The sequence below is a fragment of the Betta splendens genome, chromosome 8, assembly GCF_900634795.4.
Source record: "Betta splendens chromosome 8, fBetSpl5.4, whole genome shotgun sequence".
Taxonomy (NCBI): Eukaryota; Metazoa; Chordata; class Actinopteri; order Anabantiformes; family Osphronemidae; genus Betta; species Betta splendens.
In genome coordinates, this window is record NC_040888.2 from 4,115,542 (window position 1) to 4,139,766 (window position 24,225).

A 24,225-nucleotide genomic window follows, 5' to 3' on the forward strand; every position below is an offset into this window, starting at 1 on the left:
CATGAACAAACACCTCACACAGTTATGGACACAACAGCATTTAATTCCATGTACTGAATATAAAACCCACCAACAGTATGACTACAAATCATCACAGTTAGAGCGAAGGAAGCAGAAAACACAACAGACGACACGACCAGGCTGTGAAAGCGCAACAACATCCCGAACGAGGCCGAGTTAGCAAAGGAAAATCACAACTACCCAGCAGCAGCTCCTGTGGCCCAGGTCATGCATTTACAAATGTCACGTACAGACGTCATGACTAATAAAACACAGCATAGCAGCAGCATCACTGGTTACATCCTGTTTATCGCTATTTAATGTTCATACTGCACCGTATATACAAGGACACACAACCACCTCACACCGACACCATATCGCTTCAAAACACCCTGAGCTTGGATGAAAACGAGGAGGTTCTGTGGGACGAAACACTCTGAGGAGTAAATGCTACGCGCTGTCAGACTAAATGGACTCTGCGCTGCCTGATGCTTGGTGTGACGAGGAGACGGGAGGGAATGAACGGGTGTGACTCTCAGTGGGATGGACGTGGATTGACGCCTTCCGGGCGTGGAGCCGTCTGTGCCGGCCGGCTTTCCTGGTCTGCGGAGTGGGGCTGGGATCAGTGGCGTGTCGGCCTGGCTCCAGCTGGCGGGGGGAGGCGGGTGGGTGAGGGAGCATTGTAGGACGCGCTGGGCAGGCATCCTTTACTGATCCACAGGCGGAGGGCGTTCACGGGCGCCGCTGCTCGCCCCTCATTCCGGTTGCGGACTGGAGTTCCAGCTGAAGAAGCTGGGCAGTTTGAAGAGGGAGTCCCTGCGCCCGGGGTCCGGCAGGGTCAGGGTCTCCGGAGCCGACTTCTTCCTCGGACGCTCCTTGGGCACCGAGAGGAAGTCGGGGGCTTCGGTGGAGAGGGGCGTGGACGGGGCGCTGTTGGGGCCGCTGCGGGCGCAGGACGCCAGCGGGGTCTCGGAGATGGAGATGGTGGGAGGGAAGGTGCCGATCTTCAGGTTGGTGGCCTCCTGCGTGGCCCGCTCGAACTCCCGGACCTCCTCCATGGTCATGTCTGTGGGCAAAGAGGCACGGGACGGAGCTTTAATGAACACGGCAGGCTGCTTTCAGGAGGTCGGTCTCACCGGGTTTACTCGCTCACCGATCCACTCGTCCACCCAGGCGAAGGCCTGTCTGTGTCCCAGCAGCAGGACGTCGCGGATCACCTGAGCAAGTGGAGAAAAAGGGAGACGGTCAGAGGAGGAGAAGTGGAAGGACAGAGGGTATGAATCAGGTGACTTTGCAGAGTTTCAAGACATTTTCAAGTTCTAAATGTGTCAGTTCACCCCTGGAGGAATGTGATTAATACGAGTCACTCCTGGTGTTTCCGTGCGAGTAATGGCCTGTGTGTGTGTGTGTGTGTGTGTGTGTGTGTGTGTGTGTGGCCTGGGGCAAGGGGAGAACAGGGACACTCCACCCCAGGGACGGTCTGTGGGGAGCTGGGTGAAATGGATGTGGCATTCAGACGAGATGAAGTGTGGACTCTGCAGAAACCTGACTTGGTTCAGGGCCAACAGTTTGTTTATCACATGTCTTCAGAGCAGGAAATGAATCGCCTCTGGCGCTGACACCACTTGACTTGACTCACAAAGTTTGGCTGCACAGGAGTGTTCCTGTGATTGATGCGTTTACATGCTGACCTTGTGCACAAATTGCTCCACGCGTGTCTGCAGGCCCCAGACTTCGAACTTGACCGTGACTAGTTTGTAGGAGCACATGATGGGTTCCTGGGTGTGGATCCATCCCTCCTGCAGGAGGCCCCGCTCCGTCTTCTTCGACTTAAAATACCGCAGGTCCTGCGACGCCACGAGAAGAACACACAGACACACGCTCGTTTTCAGCTCTCTCTCAGCAAAGCGCCGGTCCCTGATCACAAACATTACATGCATTAATCACTTCTCCCCATGGACTCATTATGCGGCGGAGCTCAGTTCTCTCGTGGCCGTGCGTCTGACTGTGACAGAGTGTGTGTGTGTGTGTGTGTGTGTGTGTGTGTGTGTGTGAGTGTGTGTGTGTGTGAGTGACAGTGTGTGTGTGTGTGTGTGTGTGTGTGTGTGTGAGTGACTGTGTGTGTGTGTGTGTGTGTGTGTGTGTGTGTGTTGAAGGGGGGTGATTCACAGCTCTCTCTCCAGCTCCGCAGGGAAAGCGCTCGCAGCGAGGTGGAACCGGCCTGTTGCTTTTTTTTCTTGCGCAAATAAATGTGTGGTGAAGTTTCTTGGCAGATAAAGACCAGAAACGATGACAAGCGTCGTCTATAATCCCTAAATGTTGCACTTTTAACACTGAATCACATTTTTCTACTTTTGCTACTTTTTATCTTCTAATAAACTATGTGATCACATGATTTTACCAGTGGTGCTCGGTTTCCAGGAATCCATTATGTTGTGTTCAGGTGTGATGATGCTTAGTTAAAATGACGCCTTTGACATTTCTGACCATCATGGCTGGTGTCTGATGTTTACATTGGGCCGTGTGACCTCCACTTTTAACAGTGGACAGCGTCTGTGTGCTGCTATTCTTAACTGCCATAAAGCCCAGTATGTGTGTGTGTGTGTGTGTGTGTGTGTGCGTGTGTGTGTGTGCGCGTGTGTGTGTGTGCGTGTGTGTGTGTGTGTGTGTGTGTAGGTGTCGAGGATAAACACCACTGCGTTGCTCCCAGGACCCCACTTAGTTATTAATATCTCAGCGCTTTATGACCATCACCCCCTGATGGATGTGCACACATACAAATGTCAGACACCACACATAATGTCCATCACTTCCCCCTCACAGAAACGTGAATTTCCTTCCCGTCCCTCAGGGGGGAGGCGACCAGCTGGTGGTCAAAGAGGAGCTGGCGCTGCGGGGTGAGGGGTTAGCGTAGCATTGTGTTGATCTTCTGTTCCGCTCTCTCTGTTTCCAGCCTCACTCCCCCTTCCTCCTCCTGCATCCCGGCCTCAGCCTCACCTCCGACTCCTTGTAGTGGCGCTCGGGGACCTCGTCGTAAGCAATGTCCATGAAGCACACCTCGGTTTCCTCGTCCCTGGGCTCGCCGGCAAAGATCTGAGGAACACGGAGGAGTTCAGGGTGAGAAGGAGCTAGCGCGGGGATGAGAGTACGGCCCAGGAAGCTCCCACACTGAGGCGTGAGGAGCCATTTTAGCCTGAACGGAGGATGAAATGATGAGGTACTGGAAGAAAGACGTGTAAAACGGGTTAGAGGGTTTGGACGGATCATTTCCTGACATGATGGGCTCCTTCCTTCTCGCTTCAGACAATAAACTGGATCAAACTATAAGGACGGATGTGACTCACACTCAGTAACACATCATGTAGTCAGTTTCTCTCTTCTTACACTGGAACACGAACGTTTACGTGGCTCCTGCGTCACACAAAGTCGTTGCTGCCGACTTTAAACCCTTTTATAGGCGCAGCAGCAGGTGAACAGGGGCCGAATGGATGAAAGGGTTATAAAGACAACAATAGAAGGAGAGTGAGTCGCTGCGACTGCACCCGCGCGGACGGGGGAAGTGTGAAAGTTGAGAGCGGCCGGAGCCAAACGCCAAGTCGTCGACACCCCCACTTGTTACGGCCGCTTTCGGACGTGAAATCGGGACCATCTGCGGAGCCGCTCCAGTCGTGGCGCAACTTGCCGGAGCCGCCACCGGGTGGAGCTGCGGCGTCGCGCCGCTTCCAGCCGCCGCGCCAACGGATCGAAGCCGTTGCGTAAGCTCAGACCTGCCCCTGGTGCCCACAGTCCTTCTAATGCTTGTGAGAGCCTCGAGCAAAGCAACAGACCACAAAGTGCTTGATTAATTGTTAATTGTCATTATCGCGTTATTAATATGCACTTCTAGATTTGAGCTGATAACGCTCATAAAGTGAACTTTAATGTACAAATGTTCTCATTAGCCTCTAGATGAGGGCACAGACACAAGATCAATGTAGGCAGTGAAGTGATGGTGTGGTTCTGGTCCCGATGTTAAGCTGTCCTGACTGTAGGTCACGGCCATAAGTTTCCCTAATGATTTCCTCTTAGCAACATTAACATTTCAGGGGAAGGGCATCAAATAGCATAGAAAAGGTTCTAGTGGTGACTTAGAAGACAAAAGAAGATGAAGAAATAAAGTGGAACGACTGGGAGGCTTAAACATTCAGCACAGCGCGGTACTCACGTTGTCATTACTCCCTTTGTTGTCCTCGTATTTGGTCTCTATGTGGATGGAGAACTTAGGCAGGAAGGAGCACTGGGGACGACAAAAGACGAGACGCTGAGACATCGATCGCTGCCGTGATGGCTGTTATTTAATCGCTGCATAGCTTAAAGCGGGTCTGGCCCAGATCACATCACATACAGTCGGTGGGAGACGTGTGTCCAGCGCTTCGCAGGACGAAATGTGAGACTAATTGTGTGCCTCCACATCTGCGCTTTATCACACGAAGCAGATGAGCAGTAATGATTTTTCTCTCACTGTGGAGATTTACAGCAGCATCACTCACTCTTCTTTTTTTCTTGCTCGATGCTCACCAGCTTTCATCAGCTTTTAAACGAGGCACTTTGATTAGGCTGAACCTAAACATTTCCCATTATTACACAACTAAAGACTTGGATTTTGGTTATATAAGCTGCTGTGTGTGCGTGTGTGTGTGTGTGTGTGTGTGTGTGTGTGTGTGTGTGTGTGTGTAGTTTATAGGAGGCACAGACACAACACAACAGATCAATTCTGCCCTGCAGCAGAGGAAGAAGAACTAACAGGCTCAAAGCCCGGAGCTCATGGTCAATGCGGTGCATAGGTGTGTGTAAGAGGGATCGTGCTGTAATTACTGCCTGCGGTGCAGCAAGGAAATGCCGCATGATGAATCCTGCTGGCCTTGGAACAGTGATTGTGTGAAGTCAGAGGAGAAGCACAAATGGATTGTTTGGCTTCATCGACTATTAGCTGCTAATTATTATATTAGCTCTATTCTCTGGATACTCGTTAGAAGTGGGTGTCACTGATCCCTGTCTGTTTCCCTGACCACGAAGAAGGGAGACTCATAATCAGGGGGTCGTTGGGCCAGAATAAATATACTCCTTCATTTACGCATCACCTGGAAGGACCGTCCTGGAGGATCCAGCTGTTCTGAGTTCTGCATTAACGACAAAGTCTAAGCAAATCATTAGTGCTTTTCTCAGCTATAGTCAATTAAAGCTGTTACACTGCTGTGAGCGGAGGCTTGCTAATGCCGTCGATGGGACGCTTCCACGATTAGCCCATATCGACGCGTGACCCGGTGCAGCTCAGATGCAGGTGTTCAAACCCAGCGGTAGCACTGGAGCGAGAGCTGGGCCCGAACCCTCATTTATATTTCAACGTTTAACTTTGCTCAGAAGCTCTGGCCTGGTGAATAATTCATCTGAGTTTAGACACAGCTGCAAGAAATTAGCTTGTTGATGATCTATTAATGTGACAATGATTTGTCTAGATCAATCTATGAACCATTTGGTATAAAACATTTTTAAAATACAGAATTTCCCAAACGATGAGGTGACTCGACCCTCAGGTTTGCAAACCAAAATGCTGGTTCTGTGCAGGACGTGTGTTGTGCGCTCGGCTTCCGCTACTCACTGTGTACTCTGACAGCGTTCCCAGCAGCAGCCATCAGCGCAGGAGGAAGGAGAGAAGAAGAAGAAAACAGAGTCAGTCAGCGCAAAAGAGAAAGCGAAGCAGCGTTGAGCTCGTCACACCAGTAGATCTTTCAGATGAAGCATAAGGTCAGAAAACAATGACAGACAAAAACGCTGCTTTTGTTAATGCAGGGGATCGATGCCTTCATTAGCTGCTCTGAGTAATAACTAGTGGCCTGCCGCGTCCTCGTGGGCTCCATCTCTCCAGCGCTCCCGGCAGATTGCATTCGACAGCATATTGCCTCCGTATGGTCTTGCCCTCGCTGTGATCCCCTATAACAGCTGCCAGCAGGTGTTTGTGAAGGTGGAAAACGAACGTGTGTGTGTGTGTGTGTGTGTGTGTTTGTCATTATTACAGCGTGAGACAAAGGGATCCTTCACATGCAGGTGAGGCCGTACCTGTTATAGTGTATGGGTAATAGTTCCAGGCCTTCTCTGTCACGTAGAAGATTCGAGGGACCACCGCTCGCGCCCAACTGGGCAGTTTGCTGCAACACAGACCACGAAAGAGGAGGTTGATCGGAGGAGCAGCCCAGTTAAAGCACCGACGAGACAAACAGCTTGTGTGCGCCGCAGCCTTACCGTGTCTCTGACCCTATCATGCCACGATAAGCGTCCAGCTGCGTTCAGCCACTATGATGCTTCTCAAAGGGGCCCGGGGGGACGCTGATTATGCTGATTACACCCTGCGTTCGACGGCTCCGGAGAGCGAGGGACGCGGCGCAAACGCCTTGGAAACGCTGACAGTAGCGTTAGCAGCTAATTGGGCATCCAATCAAACGGCAAATGCGACTTAGAGAGGGGGCACATCAGCAGGGGCAGCGGCCAAGTAGGAGCAAAGCCCTGATACTTTTTACGAGTCCTGATTGGCAGAAAACGGGTGCGAGGGCAGACGGTCGTTACTGAGGCCCATTAGAAACAGCTCGCTGCCGCCGCCAATCACGCGTGGCGACGGCCCCGTGATTGAACCCATAGCGCTCGTTAAGTGCCGGCTTTCACGGGGAACGTTTGGGGCTAATTCATTCCGGAGCAGCCGCGATCGTCTCACGCAGTGGGGAGAAGTCGTTATTGCCTCGTGGAGGCGACGGTGGTGCCGGGGGACGCGAGGCCGCTCCAACGGGCCCGCCAAGCGCGCAGGGGAGCGTGGAGGCGCAGCAGGCGGGACTGCAGCACCGGCCGCGAGCACAGACGGCTGCTGGGGAACAGGTGGCCCGTGGGCGGAACGGGGCCGGCACGACGCGCCACAATGACTGCTCAAATTATCCGGCACTCACGCTGACCTCATCTCTGTCCGCCCACGCGTACAGTAACACATCCACGGCAACAATAAACCTCCTTCTCCTCTCAGTTTGTCAATGACACTTCGCAGACGGCCCGCTGCTTGTCACATCCGACCACGAAGCCCCGTCGCCTCTTATCGGAGCTTTTCGTCTGTGTCCACGTTGCCTATTTTTGGGAATGAGGGACCCAGATGTACGATATCACCTTTTTCTGACTGAATGAAAGGCTTTGAAAAAAAAGTGCATTTATTAAACCAGATCAAAATCTGTCTCAGCCTTAATCATAAAATCAATATGAGCTGAGATTGGTTTGCAGAGTTTGACACTTTAATCCAAAGCAAATGAAAAATATCAGGGAGTGTTTTACTCCCAGTATAATAATCTTACTGATGAGTCACAGTTTGAAATTATTACATTTATGAACAAGTAACTGAATGATTCGTACAACAATGTTTGTTTGAAGCTTCACAGACAGAAATGCAGGTGATGTGTCAGAACCAGACCAGACAACACACACAACAATTTAATGTGATTTTTATCTACATAGAACTAAATTAAATATTCAATTTCATGCATATGAAGCTTCATAAAACTCAGAAGCTAAAAAACAAGCTTGGCGAACGATCCTTCTCATTCCTGCTGTGTGTGTTCATATTGTTTAAGGTTAATGTTAATCTTGCTTGTTGTTTGAATAACATCATGAATATATGTATGTTTACTTTAGATGTGACCTTTAATGCTGATGATCAGCCTGCAGATGTTGACATCAGCACCAGTCTCACCTAGCAGCTTTATTAGCAGCTCTTTTGGGAACCCCAGAATATTTGCAAGTGGACGACACTCACTTGTTGAGATAGATTCTCTTCTCGGTGAACTGGCCTGATCCGTGCTCGGGGTCCTCGTACGGCTCGTTCTGGACCACCTCCACCCCCTCGCCGCGCTCACTCTGCTCGTGACTGTGCTTGCTGATCATGTACAACTGGCCGATGCGGTACTGAAAGACAGAGCAACAAGCAGGCGAGTGCGTCAGATTCATATTTCATATATGAACGGGAACAATATGATGATGGTCAAAGAGTCAACAATATTGTTTTATAGCTGCTGGAAAAATAAACCTTGGACGGGAATTCCAGGGGTTACCCCGTGACAAGGAGCTTCCAGAGGTCGCGTTGGACAACAATAGAAGCAGCAGTAGAAGCTGGTGAGGTGACTCCCCCTCAGAGCCTCTTGAGATACATCATTTAACACCTACAGGCTTCCACTCATCGCTGACTGACCCAGTTGGAGCAATGACAGTGTCGCGCGCGCTGGTGACACGGCAGCTATTTTCCATACGTTTGGAAAACGCTGCGTGTTCCAGGACGGAGGTTTCCGACCGGCCGCCGGCCTATTCCCGGCGTCTGGGAAAGTGATACGGCCCCGATGGCGGCTTATGCTGGAATGCCACAGGGTCATGAAGGCCCGCACTGCCACACACGTACTGCACACGGGGCTCTGACCAAGGACGCTGGTGTTAAGCTGATGGAAAAACACAAGGGTTGCCTGGGATGCGGGCTTACACGTGGCTCTACGGCACAACTAGTGGCAAATCAACGAGAAATGTGATAGTGTGGCGGAAAAAAAGCAGTCGGTGCAGGAGGTGTAGGAAACTACTTGTATCACAATGCCAGGTCTTTCCATCTGCAGCCCGTGGCAGAAAGGCAAGGCGAGTATTCCCAGCTGGAATGTTGATGGTGGTGTGTTTCTGACTCAACAGCTGTTGCAGTCAGACCCTCTTTTTCCACTGCGCTGATACAGTCAGAGGCCAGACATAACACCAAGGGAGCCAAGTATTAATCGCGCGCATATGCACAGGGGATTGGCGATCAATCAAACGCCCGGCCGACGCGTCCGTCCAGAGTTTGACGACGGTGAAACCGACATTTGTACAGTACAGACTGCTGCACTCCAACACTGTGTACTGTCTGTCTGCTGTTCGACTTCATTTCATCGTGTTCTGTTGTTTTTCCAGCGAGACGGGCCTTTTGTTGTTGCCTAGCAACGCAGCCCCATTCTCTACATAGCAAAACTTCTACAAGTTTATGTATGTGCCTAGGTCTCAGATTCTGTGGAAACATCATTAGACATTTGTATAACCTCACTGAACTGTCAACAATGTGAACAGATTCAAACAATCATGTCATAAAAACACACAATGAATGTACACAGACTAAATTATTATTTAAGAAAAGTTCAATGAGATTCAATAATTTTGTCATTAAAGACAGATGCAGATGTGAGGAGTTAAAGAAAGAAGAAAGATGTCTGAGACGATGAGAGAGCAGATGAAAAGCACCAAACATCAGAGGTTCTCTCACTGAGAGCCTCTCACGCTCACACACAGGCATTAAGGAGCAGAGTTCCTCCTTCTGCCGGGTTCATTTGGGATCAGACACATTGTGTAAACACACACGCCGCGGTTTTGTTCCTCCCACCAGCCATTGTGCTCGGCCCGTCTCCCTGCGTCTGCGTGAGCGCTGCCGCCGATGAATGGGCGGCTGTTTTCATTGTCGTCTGACCGGGAGAGAAGTGGCCCCTCGCTGCCGCTAGATTGGCCATGAATAATCTCCTATTATCTCGCTTTCTCGTTCCCTCTCGCTAAAAACAGTCGTGGATCTGTGCAGGATCAAAGGCCGACGGCGAGGAGAAAGGACGCGCTCCTGCGAGCGCAGGTGTAGTTTTTGTCTCTTTCGCCCGTCGTGGGATTTACTCGCCTGATGCCTTTATTCTGATTCCGCGGCCACTTCTCTGCCTCCCAAGCTCAACCGCCCCCTTTGTGAACTCTTCTAACTCGCCCGCCAAAGTTTGCCATTAGCACATTTTGCCATAGCTGCTAAACCAGCCTCCAGTTCAGTCACCTTCAGCACCAGCACGGACGCCTTGAAACCCACTAATGGCACAGACAGAGCTAATGGGCCACTTTAAAGAGAGAGGCTGATCCAAGGAGACAGCACTCTCCAAATAACATCAGTACAGATACATGTGAAGGAAGAACAATCAAAGTGTCACTTTCACACAGCGATGTCCTGGTTACATTTGAAAATAGGCTAAAGACATAAGAATTAATGAGAAGCATCTTCAAGCAACATTTATATTTATACACCAATGTCACAAATTCAACTCAAGAGGGTTTGAACATCTCCAGCCTCCAGCACCGTTTGTCCTTGCACACCCAAACTGCAAGAAACACGCTGGCTTCATAATCCATGAACCGCATGTTAGTCTTAAATGCAAAATTATGTTTAAAGTTGAGCAAACTGCGATATAATTAAACTCCCTTAAAGTCTCTCTCTCTTCCTCTTGCTTTTCTGTCCGTTCTAACCAAGCTGCAGCTGGTGGGGAATTGTGGTCGCTGCGCTAAAGCCACTGAGTGTGAGATAAGAAGTCACACGAGACAATAGTGGGTTCACTAGTAACGCGGAATTAAAATTCACCCACATGTCAGAGTAATTACTGCTTTAAGTGTCTGCGGTCATGTTTGTGTCCGTCGTGTGTGTGTGTGTGTGTGTGTGTGTGGGTGTGTCTGCAGATTCTTCCTTATTTAACACAGCACAGACACAAAGGAGATCAATTAAGTCCCACATTATTATTATAATTAACGGTTCATACAGTTCATTAGTGGAATCACTTACAGCCACATATAGACTCTTTAGAGGTAGTTAGTCCAACATTCACCATGAGTCAGTTAACATTAAACATCAAATGAATGTATGGAATTATGTAGTGTTCAAAAAACCTTGAAATAACCCAGACTATGTTTTATAAATGAGCTTTTAAATTAGCTGAATTTAGCTTCGATGGCAGCACAAAGGTCCTCATCAAATATTTACATGTATGATGTCTTTGTAAGACGTTGTTGTTTTTATGTCATACACTGAACACGCACACGTGACCTGGACCACAGACACAACACTGCAGCCACAACTGAGCTGCACGATGAGCTCAAGTCTGCGGCGACTTCCAGTGGATGTGCTGCCACGCGTCACACAAAAACAACAACCACATAAACACAGTAGATTGGATTATGAGACGCAGCGTTGAGGCCTGACAGCAGATGAAGTGAACCCAGGCGGCACGCGGCGCCTTCAGGCTGTGGGGAACAACAACCTCCATTAACTCCTGACACTGACATAATGGAAGCGGGGACCGCCGTCGTATGGTGCATCACATCGCAGAACTCCATTACAAAGACCAGCAGACCCCACGCACCCAGTACAAGCTACACAGCCACAAACAGACGCCTTAGACCCAACACAGGAAGGACTTCTACCGGGACCTTCCGAGGCTCCATTAGCAGTAGTTCTAACCTTAGCGAGGACTGGGGTGCAGCCCACACCTCGAACTGCTGTTCCAGCAGAAATGTTGGCCGTGCTCTCAAGAGCAAGTGACGATTCAGCAAAAACGTGAAGGTGAGCGGTTTGATGAATTCACATCCCACAGCGATGACAAGCGGCCCAGGATGGATGGGCGGCCGGCGAGGTGCGATGAAGGTGCCTTTTCTGACATGCACTCAACAGTGCTGCAGAAACTATGTGAATGGTGGCGGCTTATTAACAGAGGCCACTCCACCCCTCTTCCCCCGCTCTCATCCTCCATTGCTGCAACGTCTGAGGTCACGGAGCAGACGGTTGCGTAATGTCAAGATCACCCGCATCGGATCAGTACACTGCGCATCTGGCTTCCCCCCCGGCCCGGTATGGAGGGAGGAGGATGGAGGGAGGCTACAGCTGATGAGGAGGAGCGAGGAAGAGGGAAAGGCTGCTGATACCTTACGTAACAGGACTTGACTGAGAACATCTGTCCCTCCTTTGCCCTCCCCACTACCTCTACTCTCCTCCTTCTTATTCTCTCCTTGATTTATGTCACGCCAGCGACTGTAAGTGTGGGAAATGAGAGTCCTCTAAACCCCTACTAACCCATTTACACAACAATCCGAGGCACCTTTGGCAAATATTTTGCTCAAGGGCACAGATAAACAGACATTTCAGGAAGATCTGGGTTGAACCCAATCATCACTCACTCTACTCACTCAGATCTCGAAGGATCGAGTCTGGTGCATGAACCAGGTGATTTCTACATTGATAAACAGGCTCCTCTGTTACGTAAGCCTTTTGTCCCCGCCACTCCAGTCTGGAGTGTTTGGGTACAGCTTGGATTTCAGGTTGCTTGGGGAAAACCGTCTCATTTATTATGCATAGAGGGAGCACAGAGCACTTCTTACAGCCCCCGCTGAGATCCAGAGATAGGGAAAAAATGGAGCACACGCAACAGAGCAAAGATGGGAGAATGGGAGAAGTACGAAACGACAGGGCGCCATCAAAGAAGAAATAAAAAACCTGCTCAAAAATGTGAGATGGTGATAATTAATAAAACACAGGGAAGCTAATATATTTACAGGTTTAGGTGTAGAGAAAACAAAGAGCGGCGGCTGAGCAGCCGACAGTGTTGTTCAGAAATGTGAGTGTGAATGTGTGTTTTAGTCACAACAGCTTTAATCAGTTCACTGTGAGCCACAGGGACAGACACACTTCAATAAACTAACATTGTACAGATGCTTTATTATGTGATCAGACAGTGAAAAATGTAGTGACGCAATATTAAAGGTTGCATTATCAGGAGTCCAACACTGCCGAAGTCATAACGTAACATAAACTGAGTTTATGACAAAGTAAACGTTAGTATCTATAAGAATAAAGGCATAGAATAGACAATATAGAATAAATGAGCAAAATGATCTGCCAGCGTGGTTATCATATAGGGTTGGTCGCTAGCCGTCGTTAGCTGTTGCTAGCAGTCCTCAGCAGCATTGTCCTTGTCTTCATGATGTGACTTGTCAATCAGTTTAGTTGTTCAGCACAAGAAGCTGCTCTGCAGGTCTCATCGTTTCTCCTAATAATGAACAATTATTTAGTTTCTAAATACATAAAACCAGCTGCTTATAAAATAAGGAATCTTTTATCTCTCTCTCTTTACCTTGACGACAACTACCATGTCCTGTGGACTTTTTCTTGTAATAGATGAATCCAGAGCTTAAAACAACAACTCCAAGAACCAGCAGAACTGTTCCTGTGATAATTTTAACACGGTCTGACTGACAGAGGGAGTTGTCTATGAAATAAAGAAATAAAGTGTTTTTAGTGTTTCTATTGGAGACTTACAGTGTATTCAGTTTATAAGGTGGTGTTTCCTTACCCCAGACCTTTAGCACAGGCATAGAGAGGCTGGGGTGTTCAACCATGCAGGTGATTTGTTCTGCTGAAGCTGGCTGGTACTCCAGATAAGAATGGACCTGGTAGAACCAGTTCTCATCAGGTAACAGTTCAGACATACTGACGCCAGAGGTCACCTCTTGCCCGTTCCTCAACCATGTAATTTTTATGTATTTCGGGTAGAAATCGTAGGCACTGCACACGAGCAGGTCAGGTAGGCTACCCCTTAACTGCTTCATTGAATTCAGCTTGATGATGGGAACAGATCTCAGGTTACCTGTGGAGAAGTTACATACATTCAGAGCGATGCATCAAATGTGGGAAAACTAATGATACATTCATGATATCAAAAATCATTTTTTGCACATAAAATAACAAGCTGAAATTTGCAATCATTCCATCTTATAAAACAATAAAAAGTAAAACACTACTTACACAACTGCTTGACAACAGGTATGTTGTCATCACACAAAATGTCTTTCTCTTTTGCTCTTATGGCTCTATCCACCGGATTTGAGTTGCAAAATTTTGCCGTTTCCATTGCAAACCTTGTGTATCCTGTCCAGTTTCCTGTGGTACTACTGTATTTCATTAATAGTGTTTTGTTAAGGTGGGCCACAATATTGTATTCTGTATCTCTGAAATCTGCACCTTTGAAGGTACAGCATGCACTATATTGCAAAAACAGCTCATCCAAAAATACTGTAAAAGGGTGTGAAAGTATTAACGACCAACGAAAAACAACTTTCATTTCAATGTCCAAAACTTTAAACTGTAAAGTGACTTACCCAGACTGAGAAAATTATAAAAGACACAAAATGCCAGCAGATAAAGTCGCATGGTTGGAGCCGTCAAGGCAAATGCTGCTCTTCTCTTACTAGTTAAAGGAAGTAAATACAATAAAATGCCAAAGCATCAACACTCTACTGTAGCTGTGGAAATTCCCTTGTTGAGTATCAAGATAAAAACCAAAAATAATTGAGGGGTGTGTACAACACAACATTGTTGAGTTTTGCCAACCCAAAATGCCAACGCCCTCTGGGGTCCAGTAAACCAATTCATTGCAAAATAAAAACGCTTGAGTTAGCTTGAAAGCAAGAACATTTAATAACTGTAATTGTATTTACTTGCTTTGATGTAGTGTTTGACAAGTTACATGCATTTACTGTAGGAAAATGAAGAATGTAAAATTTTAATACATGTTAAATCCATTTCCACTACTTAAAAGCAGAATATTCAGAACGTTAACCTCTGTAAAGTATTGTTCATGAATCAGACTGCTGTGCTTTAACATAGAAGAACGTCCCTGCAGCAACTCCAACGAGTCCAAAAAACGTAGCAAAACCAAAATAGATGGTTGGACCATCAGGGGTCTTTGCTGTGTACATGCTTCCATCAACCTCTGGAAGAGACAGAAGGAATCAACATGAGGTGTGTTTCACAGAATGGTTAATGTAGACTAACAAATAATCAATTAAAACCACGTGACTGTTATCTCACCCCAAAACTTAGTCTGAGGCTCGTCCATCATCTCACAATCCACTGTGCAGGTGTAAATATCGCCTTCATTTGGGATGAATCCCAATGTGGAGATAACATAAAATGTCCCATCAATATTAGTTAAAGATTTGATGAAAGGGTCCTCAGACGTGACCTCTACATCATTCTTGGTCCACTTTATTTTGATTGAGGGCGGAAAGTAGTGTTTGACAAAGCAGATGAGAGTATTCTCTTCCTCCATTATCACTTCCTCTTTTGGGTAAATGGTGACTTCTGGTGCCTCTTTAAATAAACATATATAAGACTTTAATAAAGATTCCTTAACTGATGCTTGGTCAGTAGTATGAGTCAGTGTTACTAACCTTTGATCGTCACTACTTCCGATTTGTCCTTTTTAAAATAAATTAGATCATGGTTACATAGTGTCCTGTAATATTTTGCATAACCGTAAGCCTCTGACATATGGATGGAGGTAGGAATTCTGCTGTCCCAAACAAGATCTCCTTTCTTAAAGTCTGCAAAGAATATTTCTTCCCCGTCCAGCGTCACCGACAGTTGAGTATCACTGGAGTCAAAGCATCCGTAGGCAAGACAAAACTCATGACTTCCTACAAAAAGAAAGACTCCACATATGAATCCAACAACAACTGTGCATGCTACTAATAGCCTCCATCATCGTACACGTACACCACAGTAACAGTAAGTAATAAAAATACACTTACTTTGTGCACAGGTGGGAAAAGCTCCTAAGATAATAAGAATGATATTGAAGTACATGGTGTCGTTCATGCTGTGTCGTAGCTTTGTGCGTTTACAGTGTGTGGAGCCTTCCTCATACCTACAAACCAGTTTACACTTGGCCAGTTAAAGGCAAAGTATCCGCTGTGGAAAGTGAACCACGCGCACTCAGTTACATGACCTACAGTACCATTAGCTGGTTAGCATTAGCTAACAGACCTGACAATAATATAAGGGTTCGTTTTATTTTGGTATTTCTGGTTTCATCCAGAAAATGCAATGTTTCACTTTTGTTTGACCTGAGTGTGTTCTTATTTGTGTTTTGCACCATATGTTTGTGTAATTTAGTTTTTATTACATTTTATGATTATCACAATAACATGTAAAATACATTATGTGCACATTTGTAAAATAAACATTAAGAATAAACAGTTTTGAATAATAAGTTAACAGTTGCTTGTGATTGTGTAACTAATGAACCGCAGATTGTCTGAAACTGGTGAGGGAAGTCATCTGAGTACTGAAACTGTCATGAGGTTTAATTCTTTGACAATGGCAAATATAAACAAACATGAAAAACCCCGGTGACTGGGACTAATGGTGAATATGCTGGTGCCAAGAAAAGAGGCCAAACAGGAACAACCTTCCTACCATGAGGAAGTAAAATACTCAGAGCAGAAGTAAATGAGGTAAAAAAAACAGCAGGTTGGCATCACACATACAAACTTATCAACATTCTTCACATACCTCCTAGTTTGAGTTTTACTTTGTGTGACTGGTTAATATTGAGACTGAGAGCAAAAAGATCGAGCTCATCCGTCATTCACTGCACCAATAATTCTGTGTATTTTACATCGTAGAAGATGGACACAACTATGAAAACACACCACAGGCTGCTCTGTAGTGATACAATAATGAAAAGCCAAGCGTTGCTGAGCCTAAATGATTATTTCAGACGTGTGGATCCTGCTGACACGAGCAGCAGATGCCACAGAGACGAAGACGAGGATCCATGCTGCTGACCACCTGCACCCATGGACCGAACGAGCTGCCCAGGAACGCTGAGTCAGAGAAATCCAGGCAGCGTCGAGAACCGGAGGAAGGTTTCAGGATTAACGGCTAACGCTTGAGTTTATCCCACAAACCAGCAAAGACACATTAGCAGCGGAAAATGCAATTTAACTACATACATGTACGTAGAAAACCACTTCATAATCACAGGCTTCTAATTAGCTGTGAGGTGTCTGCGTTGCTATGGCAACCAGGACACCACTTAATCACATATGCGCATTAGAATGTATAAATACACATAGACAGACATTTGTGCCTCGCTGTGTTTGTCTCTTTGTGTTTGTGTGGACAGACGTTAGTTCAACGTAAGAAAAAGACAGATTCAATTATGTTTAAGCTGTTTGATGAGCGTCACGACCCGTTCTGGTTTACTGAGTCCGATCACATCCACGACTCAGAGCCAATCAGACTGGAAAATGACAGGCTGCGAACTGGTGCTTAACAATGCGTTGTTTTCAAATTGATATTGCAATTTGCCAGAGTGGAGCTTTCAAAGCGTGAAATAAATGTTACGCGTTGAGCGAGAGCGGCGGAGACGCGAGACTCAGAGGTTCTGCTTCTGTAGGGTGTGAATGAGACGCGAGCTCCGGAGGAGGACGCGACCCGCTGCGGCGGCGACCCTCCGGCCTGCAGCTGGTGTCACAGAGGCGTCTGCTCACCTCCCCTAACGAGCTGAAAGCGACCCGTGGGCTCAGTCTGAGCTCTCACACCTCAAGTCCCGAAAGCCTAATTATGAAACGCGCTCATTAAGTGATTTAAATAAAGGTACATTCATGTTACACGTCTGAATCATTTATTGTTATTCGTGCAGTCTGACCCTGATCCAGTCTGAGCCCATGGCTCCAGCTGCTCCTCCTCACGCTACTGTCTTCATGCTGGTGCCACAGTGACAGCGCGTCACCGCGGCTTCTATTCTAGCTGCACGGCTATTGTTTCCTCTTCGACACTGACAGTAAAGCAGCTTTAGGGCGACTCTGCCTCCTCCCGTGACGTGTGAGCAGATATGTTCTAGCGAGTTAAATGAAATGCTTCACTGAAGCCCAAAACTACAATTCTTTTTCATTCCTTTATTGTTAAATGAACGGGACCAGACCCAGCTTTAAGGCGTAGCCTCAAACCCTTAAGATTTCATCTTCTGACATGAAATTAAGTGGAAATATTTTAAATTTTTACTTTTACTGAGTGGGTTAAATCAGTTTTGGCATCTCTAACATCTGTTAATTAAAAAGATGAAAGCTGATGAGATGAAAAGATGACTTTGTCCTCAGTGGACCTTTACATAACACCCTCTAAGACGCCTCCAAGAACTCCCCTCCACGCGCTTCATACTACAGTCATATCCTCGGCAATTGGCTTGGAGCGTTACTCCCAGTAGAATAAAAAAACACTTAAACAGAGAAAAAAGGAAAACGCTTGTAATCATGTGTAAAAAGCCCTGCAACATTTTATGAAGTGGGAAAAATGTAGTGCAGGCATGTTATCAGACTGATGCTGCCGCTTAAAGGCCGATGCGTAGAAGCCACACGCCGCTGTCTTAAAGGGCTTTTGTTGCCACAGTCACATCCTGGAGACTTGTTGTCGCCGTGAGGTTGCCAGGCAACCGCTGTCTGTCTTTGTGCTCAACTACAACTGGCTGCCGGCTCCAGCGAACAAACACCAGAGCACAAAAGTAGATTCCCCTCGTGTTTTGTAAATTGTGAGCTGTTGGGATCATCAGCTACTAAAGCGACGCTGTAGAAAAATGAAACGCGTATTGATTGGTATTAATGAACATCATTTCCAGGCTGATGATCAGACTGGAGGCATTTATGGCTTTTAAAAAACTGAGGCAACTGAATGAGGCTAAGCTGTAATTAGGAGACCTTTGAATGTCTCACCGTGCTTCATGTTTTGCCTGATGTGAATTACATTTGAGGAGGTTATTGGGTGTTTGTGCCAGATTAAAGAAGACAGGAAGTTCTGCTTCTCAACAAAATACATCATTAGAGCTTCAGATCCGGAATAAATCTAAAGCTATAATAATAAGTTTAAATTAGCAGAAACTTTATAGTAAAAATGAAACAAAGTCATGCATGAAGCATGTTCTCTATGGTTCATCCCACATCAAAGTCTTATTGTGTGTTTATACAGGACGTGGACATGGACCCCTCCTCCCCCATGACTCACCTGTCCACTAGTCCCCCTGTTCCCATAACCTCCAGTCACCTGACCAACTGTTCCAGCACATCTGCTTTTAACGTGGTCCTCAGCTCTGCTATAAATAGAAAACTGTTGACCTTCTGCGTTTACCAGCTCATTACTGTTACTACACAGCTATTCCTGCTCCAGCGAGTGTTCAGCAACCCGAATATCTGAGGAAACCTTTATATTCATCCTGTGCACGATACCATCCCTCTAGCAGGTAATCAGTAGTTAAAGCCTGAACCCTCCTGTGTCTCCATGAAGCCAACACAGTCAGGTTGTAATGTGGTTGTATCCACATTACACACGCACACACACACACGTACACGCACACGCACGCACACACACACACACACGCACACGCACGCACGCACGCACACACGCACACACACACACACACACACACACACACACACACACACACACACACACACACACACCTTTTTATTGAGCTTCTTCTCTCTACACCAGCGCCTAATAAAATAAAAACCCACTGATTCAAAAGACAGAGCGGAAATAAAAAGACGTTTGCTGCCAAACCAAGAAAATTAACTTTAACAGAGTCGCTCGACAGAGAGTGTGTGGGTGCGAGCTCAAAAAAAAATCACCATGGTTTCAATTATCCTCACAGCAGGCGCTCATTGAGCCAACAGGCTCGCAGCTGGAAAACCAAGCAAATGGAAGAAATCCGACAGACTGCAGGTAGAGACCTCTCCGACCACTGGAAACAACTATAGTGAAGCTTCTACTGTTTTAAACACAGGTCCACAGGGATTTAACTCCACAACACTTGGTTCTGTAACCGGTGAATGGTCAGTTAATTGCAGAAGAAGGAGCTTTTCTGCAGCCCGTGGTGCAGAAAAGGTGCATGAGAGAAAGAAAGATGCTTTGCTGCTTATGGGAATGCGTTTAGTGGGCTGGTTCTGAAGTGATGTAATATTTAAGCCGTGCTGGTGAAGTCAACTGAGGACTCCACCACACCGATCCGTTTGTGGTCCAGTGCTATCGATCCTCCGGCTCCTCGTTTCACGTCTGGCAGGTCATGGGACTGAGCATCCTGGGGACGTGAACGAGGACTTGGGTCTCAGTAGGCAGGAGGCTGACCTCAGACCAGCGCTGACACACAGGAAGCCCGGGTCGATGCCACAGCAGCAGAGACCCCGGACCGGATCCCACGACGCGCTCGCATTCTGATTCTGATTCGTGACTCTTGTCGTTGTGTAAGAGGCGTACACAATACAAGCAGCACAGCGAAGCGCTGCATGAATCATTTCTTATTATGCATCCAAGGAAAAACACGGTATAAGTCGCTGTGAGGAGACGATGTGACACGGACATCTTCTAAATGCCATCAGTGGCTCGAGCTTAGATCAGAAAAGTGGTCACTACCTGCAGCCAGAAACATTCACTCACCATCAATCAATGGGCCTCTGTGTGCAGAGCCTTAAACATGAATGTGATGGCGATGGTTAGATTCAGGTTTAAAAGTTTCAGATTGTTGATTGATTGTTTACTGGGGTCTTCTAATAGACTTCATGTGGCCCATTGTTTCTTTCCATCACTGTTGGAGACAAGAAGTCAGTCAGACTTAGAAGGATGCGACGGAGCAGCATCCTGTAATTACACACACACACACACACAAACACACACAAACACACACACTGAGCGCAGAAGCTGCTTGAGCAGAACAAGTGAACACGATGACGATCCAAAGACGACATGCTGTGACCCAAGCAGCCCCAGAACTACACAGGTATCACTTCACAGCTCTATAGCAACACACTAATTCAGAGGCGCACCAGAAGCCCAGCTCACATCACGAACCGGGTTAAATGGAGCGTAAAATGCTTTTATATGGTCGAACTCAATAAAACACTTCAGCTGGAACATCTGTCGATGTTAAGACATCACATATCTGCATCGTATAGAAAACGCTCCGCTCCAGTTTTCTTTCACCTTAGACTCTAAAGCAGCGTGCATTCCATCCACATGTTACTCAACAATAAAATAAAACTGAAATGCAGCAGGAAACGTGGAAGACGCATCTTTCCACCGTGTCCTTCACCCACAGCAGCCTGTAACGATCGCGCTCTCCCCTCCGCTGGAGCTGCCGGCGTTCACCGAACACCAGCTCCACCCGGCGGCGGCTGCGCGGCCGCGCCTCGGCGCACCGGCGCGGCGCGTCCGTGCGCACGGCAACTTTACGGCGCAAACAGACGACAAAGCTGCGCTGCAAAGTAGCGCCAAAGTGAACGGTCATTCGTGGGTTCTTACAGCAGCCACAGCGCATCCACGCGTGCGTTAAGCGAAGAAACTTCCCCCTACCTCCTCCACGGTGAGAGGCATGCAGATGCGGTACTCCTTCATCAACATGGTGCCGCTGGCAGGACGCAGGACGCGGGACGCTGTGAGGCTGGCGCACGTCTTCCGTCTTCAGTCGCTCATTTAGGTGGAAGCCGCGAGTTCGGCGGTGCGCGCGAGGGAGACGCGCCGAGCCCGCAGCAGCAGCAGCCGCAGCAGCAGCAGCGACACCCCCCGCGGCGGCCGCGCTCTGCCTACGTGGGTCTCCACACACGCGCGTACAAAGGGCTCCAGCGACCCAGGAGTCCACGCTGCTCCGGTGCGTTCGGTGCCGCTGGGGCGTGTGAGAACGCAAACAACTCCAGAACAAGTCGCCACCGACAGCGAGCGCTCCGCCGCAGCCGCTCGGTGCCCGGTTCAGCGTCCGCCTTCAGCCACCGACACTCCTCGTCTGATCGCGCTCACCTGGAAGCGGCTGCCCTCCGTTCTATCAGCGCGTCTCCCGCTCCGTTTACTTTTCCCGACAGTTGCGTTCGGGGATGCGCAGCCGAGCGCAGCAGCTGCGTCAAGTGGCCGCAGTGCAGCGGAAGTCACGGTATTCGGTTCTCACGGTAACGGCGTCACCAAAAACGTCGCGGCTACTCGATGTTGAATGAATACGAGTAATAGTAAACGTAAAGCAGATTTAGGTTTTAATACGCTGCAAAGACCGTTGGCGTTTGCGCCAACTGTTCAATGACATCTTATTTTGACAGGGATGAACGGAAGTCATGCGCGCGCTGCGTCTTAGGTTTGTTCATCAGCGCGTGTTCCTTTAAGATGACACTTTTTAAATAAATAAACAAAAGTACGTTTGAAAGTATATTTACACATAATATATAAAATTAAATCCTTGACTATCGCATGACTACTACTCATTGTAGAGCAGACCTCGGTGCTGAATTGAATCTGATCACTGTTCGCTGCGCTGGTTCATTAAATGGATTTATGTTTTGTAGCTCATTAGCAGTCATTAACAGCCATCTATAAAATGGTATTTGCATTTTAGTATTTGTATTAGTGCATTTTGGAAACTTGATGAGTATAAAACAAGTAGTACTGATGTTGAACGGAAGATGGCGCTAGAGAGCTTTATTTAGGTAATAAACATTTTAGGGCTGGAATGACATTAAGAATGAAGTGAAGTCAATATGATTCAATATATCACCTACTGTAAAGATAAACATCTTGTAATACATTATGACTGACTGGAGGTGAATGACTTACTGTAGGATAAGAAACTAAATTATTTTATATTTGAATTATAAATACAGTTTTATTGATTTTAACAAAGACACAATGAATCAAACACTGAAATCTGAAGCTTTAGCTTGGTGAAGTGGGGTAAGGAAACACTGAGCAGACTGGTAGAAGGGAGGAGGGTGAGGAGCCTGGACCGAGGGAGCCCTGAGCCTCCGAGTCTGAAACAGAAGCTTTTCCGTCTCAGCCAAAGCAAAGACGGCGTAAGCCTGTCTCAGATGCAGTCGCAAACACACAAATGCAAAGACACAAATTCAAAACCCCCGAACCCGCGAGACACAATACAAACAGCTGTTTGTGTTGGCCTGATTTACCACACGATGGCAACAGACACAGCCTCTAATTGGAATTATAGAGAAGATAATATGACAGCGTGCTAAACTGTTTGTAGTGTCAGACCTGATACCTACACACACACACACACACACACACACACACACACACACACACACACACACACACACACACACACACACACACACACACACACACGCTGTTTGTTCCACGCAGAGTCGGAGCTGTTGCTAAGAGACCCGGCTTCCTCACTGCTCACTGCTCAACATCATTAGCCGCCCTTTACTGTCACTTCCCTAACCTCTCAACCCAGTCAGTCCTCTGTTACTGTGGGGGAAGGAGTCTGTTTCTCAGCCTGTTTGAGGGGGAGCTTTCATTTGGAGCCACTGGTCTGAACAAGGCTCGAGTCGGGTGGCGCTGACGCCGTGGTCAGAGCTTCGTCCTCTGTAACGAGACCAGACTCACGTCTGCACCGGACCCCTCCTCTGCTCTGGTCCGCGCCCACAAATGTGCATCCTCCACAGCTCTGAAGTTCTGCTGCTCTGGTGCCGAGTGCAGCTTCAAGAGCGATCACCTGTTTTAAAGTCCTCAGATTTGTTGCCCGTCAGCATCCGCATTGATTTCAAAATCCTTTTACTTGTTTTCAAAGCACTTCACGGTCTCGCTCGAGCCCATTTGTCTGATATGCTTCCAGCGTATGAACCGTAAACCACCTCTCAAATCCCTCAGTTGCTGCTCGGTGCTTTCGCGAGGCAGCCTTCAGCTTTTCAGGCCTTTAACCGCGCGTGTTCTCACTATAAAATGTATTATCTTTTCGTGTTTTTGCTCTGCGGTGCCACGTTCGCCTCTGCAGACCAGTGTATTAGTGAGAGGAGACCCCTGGAGACTGGGGAGTGGGAGGTGGAGGCGTGTGTGTCATCTCAGCTTGACCCCACCACACAAACAAACACGCACCCGAGCGCTGGCGGCGCCTCCACACTGACAGCGACAGGCGAGACTTTGACGGCCATTCGAAAAGAGGGACACCTGCGAGGGACTTCATGAGGCGAAGCCCGATGCTGCGCTGCGAACGTCAAAGCAGCGGTTTCCTCCGTGTTGTCAAGAGCCTGAAGGCAGTTTGGCCTTGAGCTGCAAGTGAATTAACTTAATTAACACACACTAAAAACAAAAAAACAAATGCTACGTATGTGAGGCTTCCAGCTAAAGTCAATGCACCAAAAGTCTTTCTTCTTCGGTGGTGCTGTGTCCTAACGCGTGACTTGCTTCAACTTCACGTTGTCAGACTCTCCACTTTATTCATGCACTGCTTCATATCTGTGGTATTTGTGGTCGCGTCTGCTTATGAAACCAGCATGATTTCCAGAGGTTAGTTGTGTTGATTCATAGGAAATACATGAGATCACTGCAGGAAGCAGCTCTAACGGCACAGGCTTTTCTAAATGTCCTGCACCGTGAGGGAGTTTTTTTTACACATTACTCACAAACGGACGCGTCTTATCAACCATGCAGATGTAACCTTTGAGAGCGATGACTGACACGTCCATGTCAAGACTGTTTCCATGGATACGCAGAGATCCAGCATCACCATGAAAGGAAGAAGCCCAGGAAACACGGCG

General features: G+C 47.6%; 3 protein-coding genes across 3 annotated transcripts; all 3 read right to left on the reverse strand.

Annotated features, from left to right (window-relative positions):
- Positions 1-22: 22 nt before the first annotated feature.
- Positions 23-21,661, reverse strand: pitpnc1a (phosphatidylinositol transfer protein cytoplasmic 1a). Its single transcript, XM_029159001.3, has 9 exons — positions 21,041-21,661; positions 7,823-7,971; positions 6,097-6,185; positions 5,639-5,646; positions 4,205-4,276; positions 2,998-3,093; positions 1,692-1,847; positions 1,154-1,217; positions 23-1,066 (listed from the first exon to the last, which is right to left on the reverse strand). Exons 1-9 carry the CDS (start codon positions 21,086-21,088, stop codon positions 756-758), a joined length of 993 nt encoding a protein of 330 aa, XP_029014834.1. The 5' UTR covers positions 21,089-21,661; the 3' UTR covers positions 23-755.
- Positions 12,555-14,160, reverse strand: LOC129604474 (H-2 class II histocompatibility antigen, A-F beta chain-like). Its single transcript, XM_055510878.1, has 5 exons — positions 14,014-14,160; positions 13,661-13,927; positions 13,209-13,502; positions 12,990-13,124; positions 12,555-12,905 (listed from the first exon to the last, which is right to left on the reverse strand). The coding sequence occupies exons 1-5, from the start codon at positions 14,063-14,065 to the stop codon at positions 12,859-12,861; spliced, it is 795 nt and encodes a 264-aa protein (XP_055366853.1). The 5' UTR covers positions 14,066-14,160; the 3' UTR covers positions 12,555-12,858.
- LOC114860425 (H-2 class II histocompatibility antigen, A-Q alpha chain-like) lies at positions 14,380-15,606 on the reverse strand. Its single transcript, XM_029159006.3, has 4 exons — positions 15,448-15,606; positions 15,088-15,333; positions 14,726-15,007; positions 14,380-14,627 (listed from the first exon to the last, which is right to left on the reverse strand). The coding sequence occupies exons 1-4, from the start codon at positions 15,512-15,514 to the stop codon at positions 14,491-14,493; spliced, it is 732 nt and encodes a 243-aa protein (XP_029014839.1). The 5' UTR covers positions 15,515-15,606; the 3' UTR covers positions 14,380-14,490.
- Positions 21,662-24,225: the final 2,564 nt, after the last annotated feature.

Excerpts from the sequence above, each read along its gene's own strand:
- pitpnc1a (XM_029159001.3), bottom strand. The coding sequence starts at position 21,088 with ATGTTGATGAAGGAGTACCGCATCTGCATGCCTCTCACCGTGGAGGAG. Across the intron at positions 6,186-7,822 it reads AAGAGAATCTATCTCAACAA|CAAACTGCCCAGTTGGGCGC; the intron begins GTGAGTGTCGTC and ends TCTGTGTTGCAG. Across the intron at positions 1,218-1,691 it reads TGGAGCAATTTGTGCACAAG|GTGATCCGCGACGTCCTGCT; the intron begins GTCAGCATGTAA and ends CCACTTGCTCAG.
- LOC114860425 (XM_029159006.3), bottom strand. The coding sequence starts at position 15,514 with ATGAACGACACCATGTACTTCAATATCATTCTTATTATCTTAGGAGCT. Across the intron at positions 15,008-15,087 it reads GGAAGTAGTGACGATCAAAG|AGGCACCAGAAGTCACCATT; the intron begins GTTAGTAACACT and ends GTTTATTTAAAG. Across the intron at positions 14,628-14,725 it reads GCCTCAGACTAAGTTTTGGG|AGGTTGATGGAAGCATGTAC; the intron begins GTGAGATAACAG and ends TGTCTCTTCCAG.
- LOC129604474 (XM_055510878.1), bottom strand. The coding sequence starts at position 14,065 with ATGCGACTTTATCTGCTGGCATTTTGTGTCTTTTATAATTTTCTCAGT. Across the intron at positions 13,928-14,013 it reads TTATAATTTTCTCAGTCTGG|TATTTTTGGATGAGCTGTTT; the intron begins GTAAGTCACTTT and ends ACCCTTTTACAG. Across the intron at positions 13,503-13,660 it reads ACCTGTTGTCAAGCAGTTGT|GTAACCTGAGATCTGTTCCC; the intron begins GTAAGTAGTGTT and ends ACTTCTCCACAG.